Source organism: Pristiophorus japonicus, chromosome 8, assembly GCF_044704955.1.
Source record: "Pristiophorus japonicus isolate sPriJap1 chromosome 8, sPriJap1.hap1, whole genome shotgun sequence".
In the NCBI taxonomy this organism is placed as follows: domain Eukaryota; kingdom Metazoa; phylum Chordata; class Chondrichthyes; family Pristiophoridae; genus Pristiophorus; species Pristiophorus japonicus.
Window position 1 is genome coordinate 49,052,061 of NC_091984.1, and position 14,584 is coordinate 49,066,644.

The 14,584-nt window shown below is 42.1% G+C and overlaps 1 protein-coding gene across 2 annotated transcripts in view; it reads right to left on the reverse strand.

Annotated features, from left to right (window-relative positions):
• The window catches only part of zswim5 (zinc finger, SWIM-type containing 5), a 316,910-nt gene that overhangs the window by 110,098 nt on the left and 192,228 nt on the right, over positions 1 to 14,584 (reverse strand). Inside the window, exon 2 of one of the 2 annotated variants that reach the window (XM_070886765.1) lies at positions 10,363 to 10,719. In XM_070886765.1, the coding sequence (XP_070742866.1) occupies positions 10,363 to 10,719 (357 nt within the window). Of the gene's footprint in view, positions 1 to 10,353; positions 10,720 to 14,584 lie in introns of both variants that reach the window. The other variant, XM_070886764.1, reaches the window with a different exon arrangement.

The window sequence follows — 14,584 nt, forward strand, 5'->3', positions numbered from 1 at the left end:
AGGGCACAGCTAGAGTACTGCATGCAGTTCTGGTCACCACATTACAGGAAAGATGTGATTGCACTAGAGAGAGTATAGAGGAACTTTACGAGGATGTTGCTTGAACTGGAGAATTTTAGCTATGAGGAAAGATTGGATAGACTAGGCTTGTTTTCTTTGGACAGAGGAAGCTGAGGGGAGATCTTATTGAGGTGTTTAAAATTATGAGGGGCCTGGATAGAGTGGATAGGAAGGACCTATTTCCCTTAGCAGAGAGGTCAACAACCATTGGGCATAGATTTAAAGTAATTTGTGGAAGGTTTAGAGGGGATTTGAGGGGAAATTTCTTCACCTAAAGGGTGGTAAAGGCAGAAACCCTCACCACATTTAAAAAGTACTAAGATGTGTATTTGAAGTGACGTAACCTACAGGACTACCTACCAAGAGCTGGAAAGTGGTATTAGGCTGGATAGCTCTTGGTCGGCCGGCACGGACACGATGGTCCAAAATGGCCTCCTTCCATGCTATAAATTTCTATGATTCTATGATACTTCTGTCTTTGCCTTTCCTGCCGCTGTACCCTAATCCTGATTCTAGCCTTTCTCTGTCTGTGCCAGTCATTTAAATATTTTTGCTACTGCCTGCTTTAGCTGTTTGGGTCAATATCCCACTGCTGGCAGCGTGCTTGCTGCTCTTGGGTCTTCCTTCTTTGGACAATTTTTTTTTTCTGTTAACCGCATTAGCCGCTCTGGACTACCCATTTTGGGGGAGAAGAGTTCTAGAAAGGGGAGGGGGAGATTGCACAGAGGCATGGGGGACAGAGCCATAGATGAGAGAAAGAGAGAGAGAGAAAAAGAGGGTAATTGAAGAAACAGAAAGATCATAGAGGGCAAGAGAGCAGGCAAGGAAGAGTGCGGGGCAGAGAGAGAGAGAGAGAGATCAGGACAGAGAGGCAGATATCAGAGGAGTGAGAAAAAGAAATGCAGCGACAGAATAAGAGAGACACAAATCAGGGGCAGAGGACTTCTTGTGAGCAATTGCACAGGAGATCCACAAGCAGTTCATTAAAAAGCAAGCCATTGTTAGGCCTATTGGCTGATAGCCAATTGATCACATCACAGTCAGGCTGAAGTGGTTTCAAAAGAATATCAAACAAAGAAAATTCAAAGGAGGAAGCTAGTCAATATTTATCCCTCAACCAACATCACCAGAAACAGATTAACTTATCATGTATCTCATTGCTGTTTGTGGGACCTTGCTTTGTGCTGATGTTTCCCTACATTAAAACAGTGACGACACTTTCAAAAAAAGTACTTAATTGGCTGTAAATGTGTTGGGATGTCCCAAGGTAGTGAAAGGCACTATATAAATGCAAATACTTCCCTTACTTTGTAGTCAGTCAGTAAGGTGCATATCAACTTGTTTGGTGCCAGTATAAACTGGTAACAGTCAGGTGATACATGAATTTAATGCAAATCAAATTATTTGTTCTATTTTTTCTCGTTCAAACAGAGCTAAAGTCACCTAGAAAATCGACCATTCGCACCAATGCAGATTTTGTCCTGTAGGATACAACTGTCTGCCATCTGGGCTCTGATACGATCTTCCTATCCAAGCTGCTCTACTTCAACTATTGAGGAAATAGGGCAGCTCAGATTCTGACCTCAACAGTATGAGTAGTAAAATGAAATACATTTCAAGATCACCGTCATGTTCAACAGTCTCAAAGAGAACAGATTCAGAATGACTGGATAGAAAGATTTTCCAACAGGATTTTTATTTGTACAACAAAGGCTATAATTTAACAGCAATAAAGTGACGGAACAACTTCCCAGGTAAAAACGGAGATGTTCGTCACTCACACCACTACAAAAGGATTCTGTTTACGACACAGAATAATATTATCTTAGAAGTAGGTTTTCAAGCAGATGAAATGCTTTGAGAAAGGTAAGCAATGAAAAACTGTTTCCACGAGTTGGCGAATCAGAAACAAGCAGCCAAGGCTGAGCATTTTCACCAGCAAGGTGAAGGGGGAAGTTCGAAGAAATGTTCTCACAAAGGTGACTACTAGAGCACGAAATGCTTTACCACAAGTGTTTATCGAGACAGACATCATAACATCATTTAGAAAGGAATTGCATAAGTATTCAAAATGGAAGTGTGTACAAAAGTACAGGAAATAGCATTAAAGTAGATCGCTCCAGTTAAAGAGCTAGCACAGGCATAGTGAGAAGGCACGGGAAGCATGCTTGTGTGTTGCAATTTTTTTGGCTTTTATGAATTCAAAATATTGTCAGGTGTGTACTGTATAGTTTAATCATGTGGTGATATCTGTATTTTACTGTGATATCAGAGGTAATATAAAAATGGTAGAAAGTTCAACTGAAACTGTCCTGCTGTGTTTTAAAACTATTTGAGTCCATTTTAGCAACGCAGAGCAATCGATTTTAACCCTATCCAACCGGCGATTAAAAACGAGCAGGTTACTTACTTGCTCAAATCCCCGACCGTTTCCGATATTAACCAGAATGGATTTGCAGGCAGAAAAGTCACCCCTCATAAACTGATGCAAATCGGGGTCCGTTTTATGTCAATAAGACCCCGATGCAGTTACAACCAAGGCCTGAGCGGGGACGCTTTGCAGCTTTCCCGTGAGACAGAAGCAGGTTTGAAGACAAAAGAAGCTCTGCCAGACAAGTCTAAATCTTCCTTTTGCGGGGTGAGGATAGCCATGGCCTCCCTTTTTCTACCACGAGCCCCTCCGATTAACCCACTCCTCACCCCGACTCGGGGTTAAAATCGGCCCCTCGAGTTTAATTCTAATGCTGCTGCATTCTCAGCTGCTGTCATGGGCTTGGAAATTTCCTGGAGCGAATGCAGGCAGAGGATTAATAATTTAATGTCCCCAGCAGTTTCTTGTTTTTGTAAATAATTACTTGCCCTCAATTTTACTTCCGAAACACTAACGGGTAGTCCCCAAGCCAACAGACAGAAGATTTGTTTTGCAGCTGAGCGCACATCACATGTGTTAAGTGGTAAATTCTCAATTACTAAAATATGTCACAGCATCATACAAATGATCATGTTACTTACCTCCATTATCTTTGGGATAAATATGGGGGTAGAGATGGAAACAAAATCCAAGTTTTTGTATTTTTTTCTTAATCTGGTATCATGTTAAAATATGTAAATAAGCTGTGCGCCATACTCAATAGAAGGATTTGAAAACAATATTTTGTATAAATTGTCATATCCCAGTAATTCTACTTAATTTTAAGAAGCTGTTTTTGAGAAGTGCCTGGGTTTTAGAATTTATATAAACAAAGCCAATTTTCATTTTTTAGTGTTAGTAATTTTATTTTGTCAGACTAAAGTGGGAGGGGGGGGAAACTTTGTTTAACCAAATGTCACTGCCTGCTTCTTACAATTAGTCCTTGCAACTACAGAAATAAGAACATAAGAAATAGGAACAGGAGTAGGCCATACAGCCCCTCGAGCCTGCTCTGACATGTAATAAGATCATGGCTGATCTGATCATGGACTCAGCTCCACTTCCCCGCACGCTCCCTATAACCCTTTATCCCCTTATCATTTAGGAAACTGTCTATTTCTGTCTTAAATTTATTCAATGTCCCAGCTTCCACAGCTCTCTGAGGCAGCGAATTCCACAGATTTACAAACCTCAGAGAAGAAATTTCTCCTCATCTCTGTTTTAAATGGGTGGCCCCTTATTCTAAGATCATGCCCTCTAGTTCTAGTCTCCCCCATCAGTGGAAACATCCTCTCTGCATCCACCTTGTCAATCCTCCTCACAATCTTAGACGTTTCGATAAGATCACCTCTCATTCTTCTGAATTCCAATGAGTAGAGGCCCAACCTACTCAACCTTTCCTCATAAGTCAACCCCCCACATCTCCGGAATCAACCTAGTGAACCTTCTCTGAATTGCCTCCAAAGCAAGTATATCATTTCGTAAATATGGAAACCAAAACTGCACGCAGTATTCCAAGTGTGGCCTCACCAATACCTTATATAACTGTAGCAAGACTTCCCTGCTTTTATACTCCATCCCCTTTGCAATAAAGGCCAAGATACCATTGACCTTCCTGATCACTTGCTGTACCTGCATACTATTCTTTTGTGTTTCATGCATAAATACCCCCAGGTCCTGCTGTACTGCGGTACTTTGCAATCTTTCTCCATTTAAATAATAACTTGCTCTTTGATTTTTTTTCTGCCAAAGTGCAAGACCTCACACTTTCCGACATTATACTCCATCTGACAAATTTTTGCCCACTCACTAAGCCTGTTTTTTTGCAGATTTTTTGTGTCCTCCTCACACATTGCTTTTCCTCCCATCTTTATATCGTCAGCAAACTTGGCTACGTTACATTCAGTCCCTTCTTCCAAGTCGTCAATATAGATTGTAAATAGTTGGGGTCCCAGCACCGATCCCTACGGTACCCCCCTAGTTACTGCTTGCCAACCCGAGAATGAACCATTTATCCCGACTCTTTGTTTTCTGTTAGTTAGCCAATCCTCTATCCATGCTAATATATTACCCCCAACCCAGTGAACTTTTATCTTGTGCAGTAACCTTTTATGTAGCACCTTGTCAAATGCTTTCTGGAAGTCCAACTACATCACATCCATTTGTTCCCCTTTATCTACCCTGTTCGTTACATCCTCAAAGAATTCTAGCAAATTTGTCAAACATGACTTCCCCTTCATAAATCCATGCTGACTCTGCCTGACCAAATTTTGCTTTTCCAAATGTCCTGCTACTGCTTCTTTAATAATGGACGCCAACATTTTCCCAGCAACAGATGTTGGACTAACTGGTCTGTAGTTTCCTGCTTTTTGTCTGCCTCCTTTTTTAAATAAGGGCGTTACATTTGCAGTTTTCCAATCTGCTGGGACCTCCCCAGAATCCAGGGAATTTTGGTAAATTACAACCAATGCATCCACTATCCCTGCCGCTATTTCTCTTAAGACCCTAGGATGCAAGCCATCAGGTCCAGGGGATTTATCTGCCTTTAGTCCCATTATTTTACTGAGTACCACCTCCTTAGTGATTGTGATAGTGGTAAGTTCCTCCCCCCCCCATAGCCCCTTGACTATCCACTGTTGGAATATTGTTAGTGTCCTCTACCGTAAAGACTGATACAAAATATTTGTTCAGAGTTTCTGCCATCTCCATGTTCCCCATTACTAATTCCCCGGTCTCGTCCTCTAAGGGATCAACATTTACTGTAGCCACTCTTTTCCTTTTTATATACCTGTAGAAACTCTTTCTATACCTATAGAAACTCTTTCTATCTGTTTACTTTCATAGTCTATCTTCCCTTTCTTAATCATTTTTTTAGTCGTGTCCTGCCTCATCCTAACATGCAGGTTTATAATAGTCAACTCAAGCACCACCATATTTGTGCTCCGATCCCAACTTCAGAATTTTTCTTTCAGGTATTTGCCTGCATTTGACTGCATCATTCACCTTTCGATATTCAAAACCCAGTATCTGAGAACTATCAAACATCACACCAAGTGGTTAAGCTCATCTCGAACATGAACGACAGCTGTCAACATTGGAAAAGTTCCAGGTCTGAAATTTTCAATTGTGAATCATGTAACTGAGGCATCGCCTCATGCCAAAAGCAAACTTGGTTAAAAATACATTCAAATAGACTTTAGAAATGATAATGCATTATATGCACTCCACGAACCCTTTTCAGCTGGAATATGTTTTTGCCAGTAAATATAGCACATATTTTTCAGACTTATTATTCGTACTAAGTGCTGACAGTTACAGTTAAGGTGCTTATGTCATCACTGCATCTCATTAAAAATAAGGTAACTACAAATACGTTTTTTTTTGAGTGAGTTGCAAATAAATCAGTCCTCCTGTGCAACATTTCTACGTGTGGTATGATTAACTGTACATTTTTACACAGTCCTGGATAAGTTCCAGTTACTAACTTCTTTTCCATGCATTTGTGATCAATTGCTCCTCAATCTCTCCGCTGTAATGGTGAACAATAGCCTCCTGACTGTAATAGTGAATCCTGCACCAGCTATTCTTTTAGACATTGTTTCCTGATAGCTTTCACATAGTGACAGGTGGCTTACTTTACAGAAAGGATGTTTTCTGTGTCGGCCAAAACGGTGGGAGATGGAGCCCTCCATACTTGCAATGGGGAGGAGGGGAGAAGGTGGATGAGATTGTAATCGCACATTAGAGTACCACCAAGAACAGGAAATTTGGTGGACCCGATGAAGGTCCATAACCTGTGGTCAGTGTAGCCCCCTTCTCCGTGGTGCATGCACAAGTGAAGGCTATAGATAGCAATTTTATTTTACGAAATACCTTCTGTAAATTTGGCAACTTTTGGAATGTTGGATTTTTCAGACATCAATATTTTTTGCTATATTTTGTCAGTTACTGTTCAAATATGGGTAAAATTGTAAATTTTGGAAGATACTACAGTCTGGTGTAACTTGCACCAGTTCTTTTCCCCCTGTCATTGTTAGGCTTCAAACCCATGCCGCATGGGTTCAGTACCTAATTCAGATGCCCTTGGAACAGTAAGGTAATGTAAATGCAAACTTTTTCGGAGTTAAGATGCAGGCGCATGCCTGCAATTTCTCAAGAGCAAAACAGAACCTCTATATAGTGTGAATATATTCCTGACGATAGCAGCAACATTTAACTGGCTGAAAATCACCAGAGCACGAATCCAGTGGGACCAAACACGACTAGTCTGTATCCACCAAATGAGTCCATTATTTGTTCTTTTAGAGAACTTCCATTTCATTGTAATGATTCATCACAAACAGAAGATAAATTGGCTCCAATAATCTTTTTGTTTATTAGGGTAAGGATCATCTAATGTGGGGTGATGGGACAGTAAGGAAGAGCAGGCAGTAGGGTAATGAAGTTACGACCATAATAAGGATAACTGAATGGCTGGAATAATTTAAAGTGTAGAACAATATAGTTAAGGACAGGAGCATAATGAGGACACGGTAGCATGTTAATGATGATGAAAGCAGTGAAGATCAAACAATGAGAGTGAGAGTCAGCCAGATAATTGTACAATGAGGATGAAAGAGATTGCATAATTAGAGATAAGAGACAGGTGATATGATTGCAAGGAGGACAGTAGAATGTGCTTGATGCGATAGCGAGGACCATTGTATTGTGACACTGATCAGATTGCAATGAAAACTGTCCAATTATATTTGTTTTGATTCGAAAACCAGTAAACTAAGTGCAACACTGAGTAAGAAGACTATCCTTTCTCACTGGGACCTGGGCTCAAATCAACGTGCGATTATAGTTTTCTCAGTTTGACGCAAGAAATGAGTTTAAGCAGTTTAAATGCACTTTCCTTGTGGGCACATGTCTGTTGCACAAAGTTGTCAGATTGGCTTGTCACATTCAAAAGAGCTATAAGGAAGGCTGTTAGCAGAAGGAAAATGTCACCTGGTACAGCAAGGATGAATCTCTGAAATCAAGCATACAAACATATTTGTTGGGATAATGGAAAAAGCTGCACTCATACCCAAAACAGTTACGTTAAATCCTGACACTAGATGCAAAATTGCAAACACATTTCACTTCCTCACTTTTCTAACCTCACCTTCACAAATATAAAATCACTCAGCAAAAATGAAACACTTATGAGACAGCTGATTCTCAGCACAACAGACTTTAGCACCTTTCTCCTGTTCCCTTCGCCTACACAATATCCGGGGCTGGAATGCAAGATGTCAAAAATCATCAGCTACTCCTACAGATATGCTAATGATTTTTGACACTTATAATGAAAAATATATTAACCTACACAGCACAATCTAACATGATCGTCTCTTTATTAGCATCACCCTGTCAACCGCACCTCCCACCCCCCCCACCCCATGAAATCTATCCATCCTCAGTATATGTGCATCAAGAACAGTAAAAGCAACAGAAGAAGACAGTAGTGCTGCAGAAATCAGCTGTAGGTACCTTCACTGACTGGCTCAGAGGCTTACCACAGCACAGGGCATCAACACAAAACCGGTTTAAAATCAGCTAAGAAATGAACCAGAAACAAGTGTGCAGATCTCGTTAAACTTTGTATGGACAAGGTAGAAAATTTAACGCCTACTAAAGTAGACAAACTGAAAGCAATGCAACTTTCGCTGTAAATGTGATTCACCAAAAAAACAAGTCACTCATTTACTAGCAGTTTGGAAGCTGATTAGTTTATTTTGCAAACCAGAATTCGGGAGTTTTTGCTTCTAAGTTACAAAGCTGCTGTCAGCAAATCAGAAGCTTCACCTGTCGGAAGAGAAAACAGGTTTTCTTTGGAATAAGGGAGTGTTACACGGCAGCAATCTAATGGGCAGGTTCAGGCAGGAATACTCAGTAACCTTTTACTCAGACAATACTGTTGTGTAATAACTTGACCACAGGATTGCAATCAACTCCACCTTCATCTTTCTATGTTCCGTTGGGCAGGCCACATTGTTCGCATGCCAGACACGAGACTCCCAAAACAAGTGCTCTACTCGGAACTCCTTCACGGCAAACGAACCAAAGGTGGGCAAAGGAAACATTACAAGGACACCCTCAAAGCCTCCCTGATAAAGTGCAACATCCCCACTGACACCTGGGAGTCCCTGGCCAAAGACCGCCCTAAGTGGAGAAAGTGCATCCGGGAGGGCGCTGAGCACCGAGTCTCATCGTCAAGAGCATGCAGAAATCAAGCGCAGGCAGTGGAAAGAGCGTGCGGCAAACCAGTCCCACCCACCCTTTCCCTCAACGACTGTCTGTCCCACCTGTGACAGGGACTGTGGTTCTCGTATTGGATTGTTCAAGACTCATTTTTAGAGTGGAAGCAAGTCTTCCTCGATTCCAAGGGACTGCCTATGATGACTGTTGTGTAATAACTTGACCATAGGATTGCAATCAACTCCACTTTCATCTTTCTATGTTTCATGTCCACTAGTTTCCCACAATAGGTTCTCTCTCCACAACCCCAACCTTTTTTGAGTGTACATGCTTTGTTCAAAAAGCTAAAATATCTGTCTAACCTTCCAAATTAAATCTGCAGGCAGGAGGGATGCGCTTTGACAGTAGACTGCCGTTTCACTTTTATGATCTCCACAGTGACTGTAAAGGTTTGCAGTGAAATGACTTTGAAGCATTCTCAACCACAAATCCACAGCACAGAACAGCTCATGAATTTCAGGGCAGTCTCTAAGAAGTATGCAAGACTGTCCAAGTTAACTCCTTCATACTTTTACTCCTTGTAAAGCAATATTTCTCCTCAGACCTGCACCTCCCTGATTACCCAACTGCAAGAACACACAATACAAGAAATTATTGTTGCCACAATATTACCCTTTCCCACATTTTTATGAGGCTGTGAGCAGCAGATGCACAAGGTTTCAATTTATAGAAAACACATTGCCATATAAATACAGGGAAAATTCCATGGACTTTTTAAACACAATTAATTAGAGCCTAAATTTTGATATTCAAATCCTTTTGGAACTATAGCATCTCATCTCAAAAATTTGAATGAAGAAGCTTATAATGGATTCCTATCATAGGCTACAATTCAACTGCCACTTTTTTTGTCCATTCAAAACTGTTCTGGTTAAACAGAAATGTTGCACCCTTCTGGTGGTCAACATCTGAGTTGCAGCCACACATGGCCACAGTAGAACTAGCCTGCTGGTTGCACTTTGCATGTTACAGCTAGCTACGGTCTTTGCATAACTGCAGCCTAAACTAGCTTGGGTCAGCGATGGTGCTATTCAGTCAAACACCAACCAGCACACAATGCCATGGATCCCACATAAATAAAGAACCTCTGCCCAAGGTACCAGAAGGAGACAAGTATTTGTGGAACTATATTTCAGCAAGGAATCAATGTGTTGGGGAGAGGTGAAAATTGACAAGAAGCAAAATGTTTTTGTAGGATTGTTTTTTTCATTCACTGCTCACTAGAGTGAATTAGAGTCAACAATTTAAACCATTTTCAAATGCTCTAGATGGGAGCAATGAAATAATAAATCTATTAATTTCTTTAGGACTGCTATACTTTCTGAAAATGGATTAGAATGTACAACTAAGTGTGAATTTAATGGAAATGTTTTTATCAAAAACATGTTTTTTTATAGAAATTCAGATCAAGTTTTTGATATTTATTTTACCGCACACATATTTTGTTTGCGTCAATAATTGTATTTACAAGGGGTCATACGAAGTATCCAGAATAGAATTCTGGTCCAAGATATGCCCTGCACATAGTACTAACTGGACACATCAATACATCACAATACAATGACATCCATTAATGGGAGAGGGGAAGGGACCCTTACAATAGTTACCATGTACTTGGTTGATCTCCGAATTGGACGACAGGATTTCATCAGCCAATTTCTGTGCTGTGGGAAGTACTTCTGTGTGGTGGGCTGTGATTAAATACTGAATAAATTTCTGAAGTTGGTCTCTGTTCATTTGGAAAAGTGTCTCGGAGATGGGAAGACGCAGTTTGACTTGGTCAGCCTTTCTTATTCTGTACAGGGAAAGTGCCACTACATGGGCACAGTAAAAAATGTCCTTGTTGCCACAGCCACACGTTACGGAGGTGATCTTGCAGCGGTCAAAGCTGATGGCTACTCTGTAGATCATTTCGGGTTCCGACTGGGTGCCTGGCTCGGTCACAGTTCCACTCAGATGAAATCCTGCCAGGGAAGGAAAAAAAACAGGATGTGAATTAACACCAGAGGCAATATTCAAATGAGTCTCTCTTTAACTAGCCTACCAATGACAATGCTGTGCAGTGCCATAGCTTATCCACCATCACTCAGCTGTGCCTGGGGAGTCAACACTTTGTTTTGTTATCCACTAGGGAATCATCGTTTACCAATCAGTTTTAATGAATGTGTTGAAAGCAGACATTATTGGGTCTCTATTTAGCTTAATGTCCGGCTCTTTACTTTAGCTGCCCTAACTGAAGGGGTTAGACTCCAGTCCCCAGGGTTTAATTATGCTGTCTCTTAAGGAACAACTGACAAGACATTTGACAGTCTACTTCCTCCATCTTCCTCAGTCCCCTTCTTCAAAACAGGCTTGCGGTATCTGCTGGGCTCTGCAGCAGGAGCATGGTTGCCCAGAAAGTTGAATTTACTTGTAATCGCCATCTATCTTTACCCTGCCATTCAAATAAGCTGCTATTTCATCACTATTCTGCCACTTTGCCCTCATAAGCCATCTTGCCAGAGGATGTCGAATGATCATACTTCTTTTGTTCTCTCTAGCTGGAATACAGTAGCATTTTTGTCTGGACTCCACACCTACATAAGAACACTTTCCTGCCTGTTCCCCATAACCCTTGACTCCCCTATAGTTCAAGAATTTGTCTATCTCAGCCTCGAATATATTCAATGAGTCAGCCTCCAAAGCTCTCAGAGGCAGAAATTCCAAATCAATGCCCTGTACAGTTGTAGCAGGAGTTCCCTACTTTTATATTCATCCCCCTTGCAATAAAGGCCAACATTCCATTTGCCTTTCTAATTACTTGCTGTACCTGCATACTGGCCTTTTGTGTTTCATATATGAGGACACTCAGGTCCCTCTGTACCGCAGCATTCTGTCATCTCTCCCCATTTAAATAATATTTTGCTTTTCTACTCTTCCTACCAAAGTGGATAACCTCACATTTTCCCACATTATCTTCCATCTGCCGAATTTTTGCCCACTTACTTAACCTATCTATATCCATTTGTAGATACTTTGCATCCTCCTCACAACTTGCTTTCCCACCTATCTTTGTATCGTCAGCAAATTTGACAATACACTTGATCCCTTCATCCAAGTCATTAATATAGATTGTAAACACCTAAAACCCTTCCTTCTCCTTTTCAAATGTCAACTGCCATTAGTTATTCCCCTTGCAACCTGCAATTCAAAATGGCTCCCTCTATAACTATAAAATAATGGAGCACAAAATGTATATAGTCAATGCCCCAAGGCACCACAGGAAGGTAAACTCTGACCCTCCTGCATGGAATATCGTCAGCATCCAGTTTTGGGTGCAATGGCCCAGGAGGCCCAGGGCTATCCTCAAATTGGACTTGATCCCTCAGGTAAGTACTGAAGAGTGGGGAAAGGGGAGGAGAACAGGAGGGGGCAGAATGCGGGCCAGCAATGGTGCTCAACAGTTCTGTGGAGCAGGATGGAGCACTCCTGGTTCCGCTGGCTTCACAAGAACGTTTTTTTTAAGAATGTTTTCAACATAGATCAATTTTGGCAACAGGGCTTGAAACAGCCATTAGGCCCCTAATTTACATAAGTAAGGTCCTGAACCCTGTTTTAGTCGGTTGCCACATACCCCTGACAAATGGCTTGACCCAATTTCGGGCCAAACAACTTTCAGCCATCCTTGGGATGCAAGCCAGTCCCCAAAATTGGACCTGATTGTGCCCGTTTAATGCCCATAATACTGGCACAACGAAGTCCAATTTCTACCCCTTCATCTTGTTGTCCTCCCAAATCTTAATCCCCTCTGCCAAAGAAAATGGAGCAACTTTTTGTGCCATGGTGCTAAAGTGAGCCTTTTGTGTCATAGCTGATTAAAGCACAGTGCAAATAGATTGTGCAGTGGTAAACAAATTGTGCTACACAGTCCTATAGCAAAAGATTAGATGTTGCTGAAGGAATGCAACAAGGTTATTATAATAAAAAAATGTACATCATGACAATCACTTTTGAAAGCTTTAGAAAGATTTAAACATTGTTCTGATGTACTATAACCACATTGTTACTTTGAATAACTCCTGCAACAAGTGCTACTTTAGAAGCTGCATCACTGACTTGGGTCAATTTATTAGAAAACAATTTCAAACTCACACCCACATTTCTTTTCAGTATAAGCATCCAGATACAACTATAAATTGTGACACTGGTTTAAGTAGCACGTTGCTTCCAGCAAGTTCCTGATTGCAACCAAAGCGGATGTTTTAAAAAATGTTTTCAAGGGATGATTTATTGACCATTCCTAGTTTCACAGAGAAGGTGGTTTTGCGTTGCCGAACAACTCCGTTCAGTCCGCAAGCGTCTGGTCGCCTGTCACATTAATTGTCCTTTCCACTCCCACTCTGACCTCTCCATTCTCGGTCTCCTACACTAGTCCAATGAAGCTCAACGCAAGGTTGAGAAACAGTACCTCCTCTTTGATAAGGTGCTTTACAGCCTTCTGGACTCAACATCGAGTTCAACAATTCCAGTTCACAAACTCTGCCTCCAGCAGTTTTGACGATTCTATTGCCATTTACACATCTTCTCGACCCATCTTTTGTTTCTTTACTTGTCCCATTTCCTTTTGCCTTGTACAATCATACCATTTGTCATTTAATCTCTGCTACCTTCCAACTTATCGCAGACCTTCCTTTTTGTTCTTTCCCGCCCTCTTTCCCTGCCTCTGCACTTGCTTAAAACCTGCTGAGGCCGAAATTTCCCTCAGCAAGAAATTGGGGAGAGCACTGACAGTTACTCTGAAATTTAGCGCCCGGTGGGAGTTGAAGGGAAGAGCCGGAAAATTCAGCTCTAACACGGCCTCGCAGTGTTTTGGGGCGCTGTTGGAGACGGAATCGGGGCAATGGCCATCAAGGCGGCGGCACTGAAGTGTCACAATGTCCCTTCCCTTCACTTAAAGGGGAGGGACTCTGCTAAGCTTACGTGGAGCCCACTAGGCCACCTGGAAGGGGTTCGGCCGGGCCAGTGGCCCGGCACCCAAGAGGGGGTGTCAGGCTGCTTGTTGGCCGCCCAGTTGAACCAGCATCCACCATTGTCGGGCCGACTTCAGGAAACGGCTGACAATTAAAACAAAATGGTGGCCACGGCGGTGTGCCCTCTCCTTTAAGGGCGGCCGCACCGCCCAGCCACTGGCAGCTTCCCACCTTGCAAAGTTGTCGGGGACACCAACCGGCGGTGGCCGTGCTCCCGCGGGATGGTAAAGGGTCAGTGCGCAGTCGGCAACGGGTCGGAGCGCCGGGTGGGGCAGGCAGGGCGGGAACACGGCACTGCCGCCTACCTCTGGTCGGAAAGGCCTTACTGCCCCGTTACTGCCTCTTAGAGGCGCTAATGGGCCTTTTTCTGAAGGGCAATTTCCCCCCCCCCCCCCCGACTATATCTCTAACTTTTTCCAGTTCTTACGAAAGGTCATCGACCTGAAACGTTAACTGTATTTCTCTCTCCACAGATGCTGCCTGACCTGCTGAGTATTTCCAACAGTTTCTGTTTTTATTTGAGTGTCTTGCTATGCCACTTCAGAAGGCTGTTAAGGTCAACTACATTGGTGTGGTACTAGAGTCACATAAGGATAGCAGGTTTCCTTCCCTACAAGGCATTAGGGAACCTGTTGGTTTTTTTGGGGATTCACACAAGATACATCCTGTGACCGATGAATGCCAGATGGTAGCAATATTGCATTCTTTGGTCATGCTTTTGCATTATTTTATTTTATACAACAGCCAGGGTTGCCAGAAAAATATGGATGAATTTTTATGGATCCAACCCAATGGTTGTTGGGCTTGCCTTGGCAGAAGA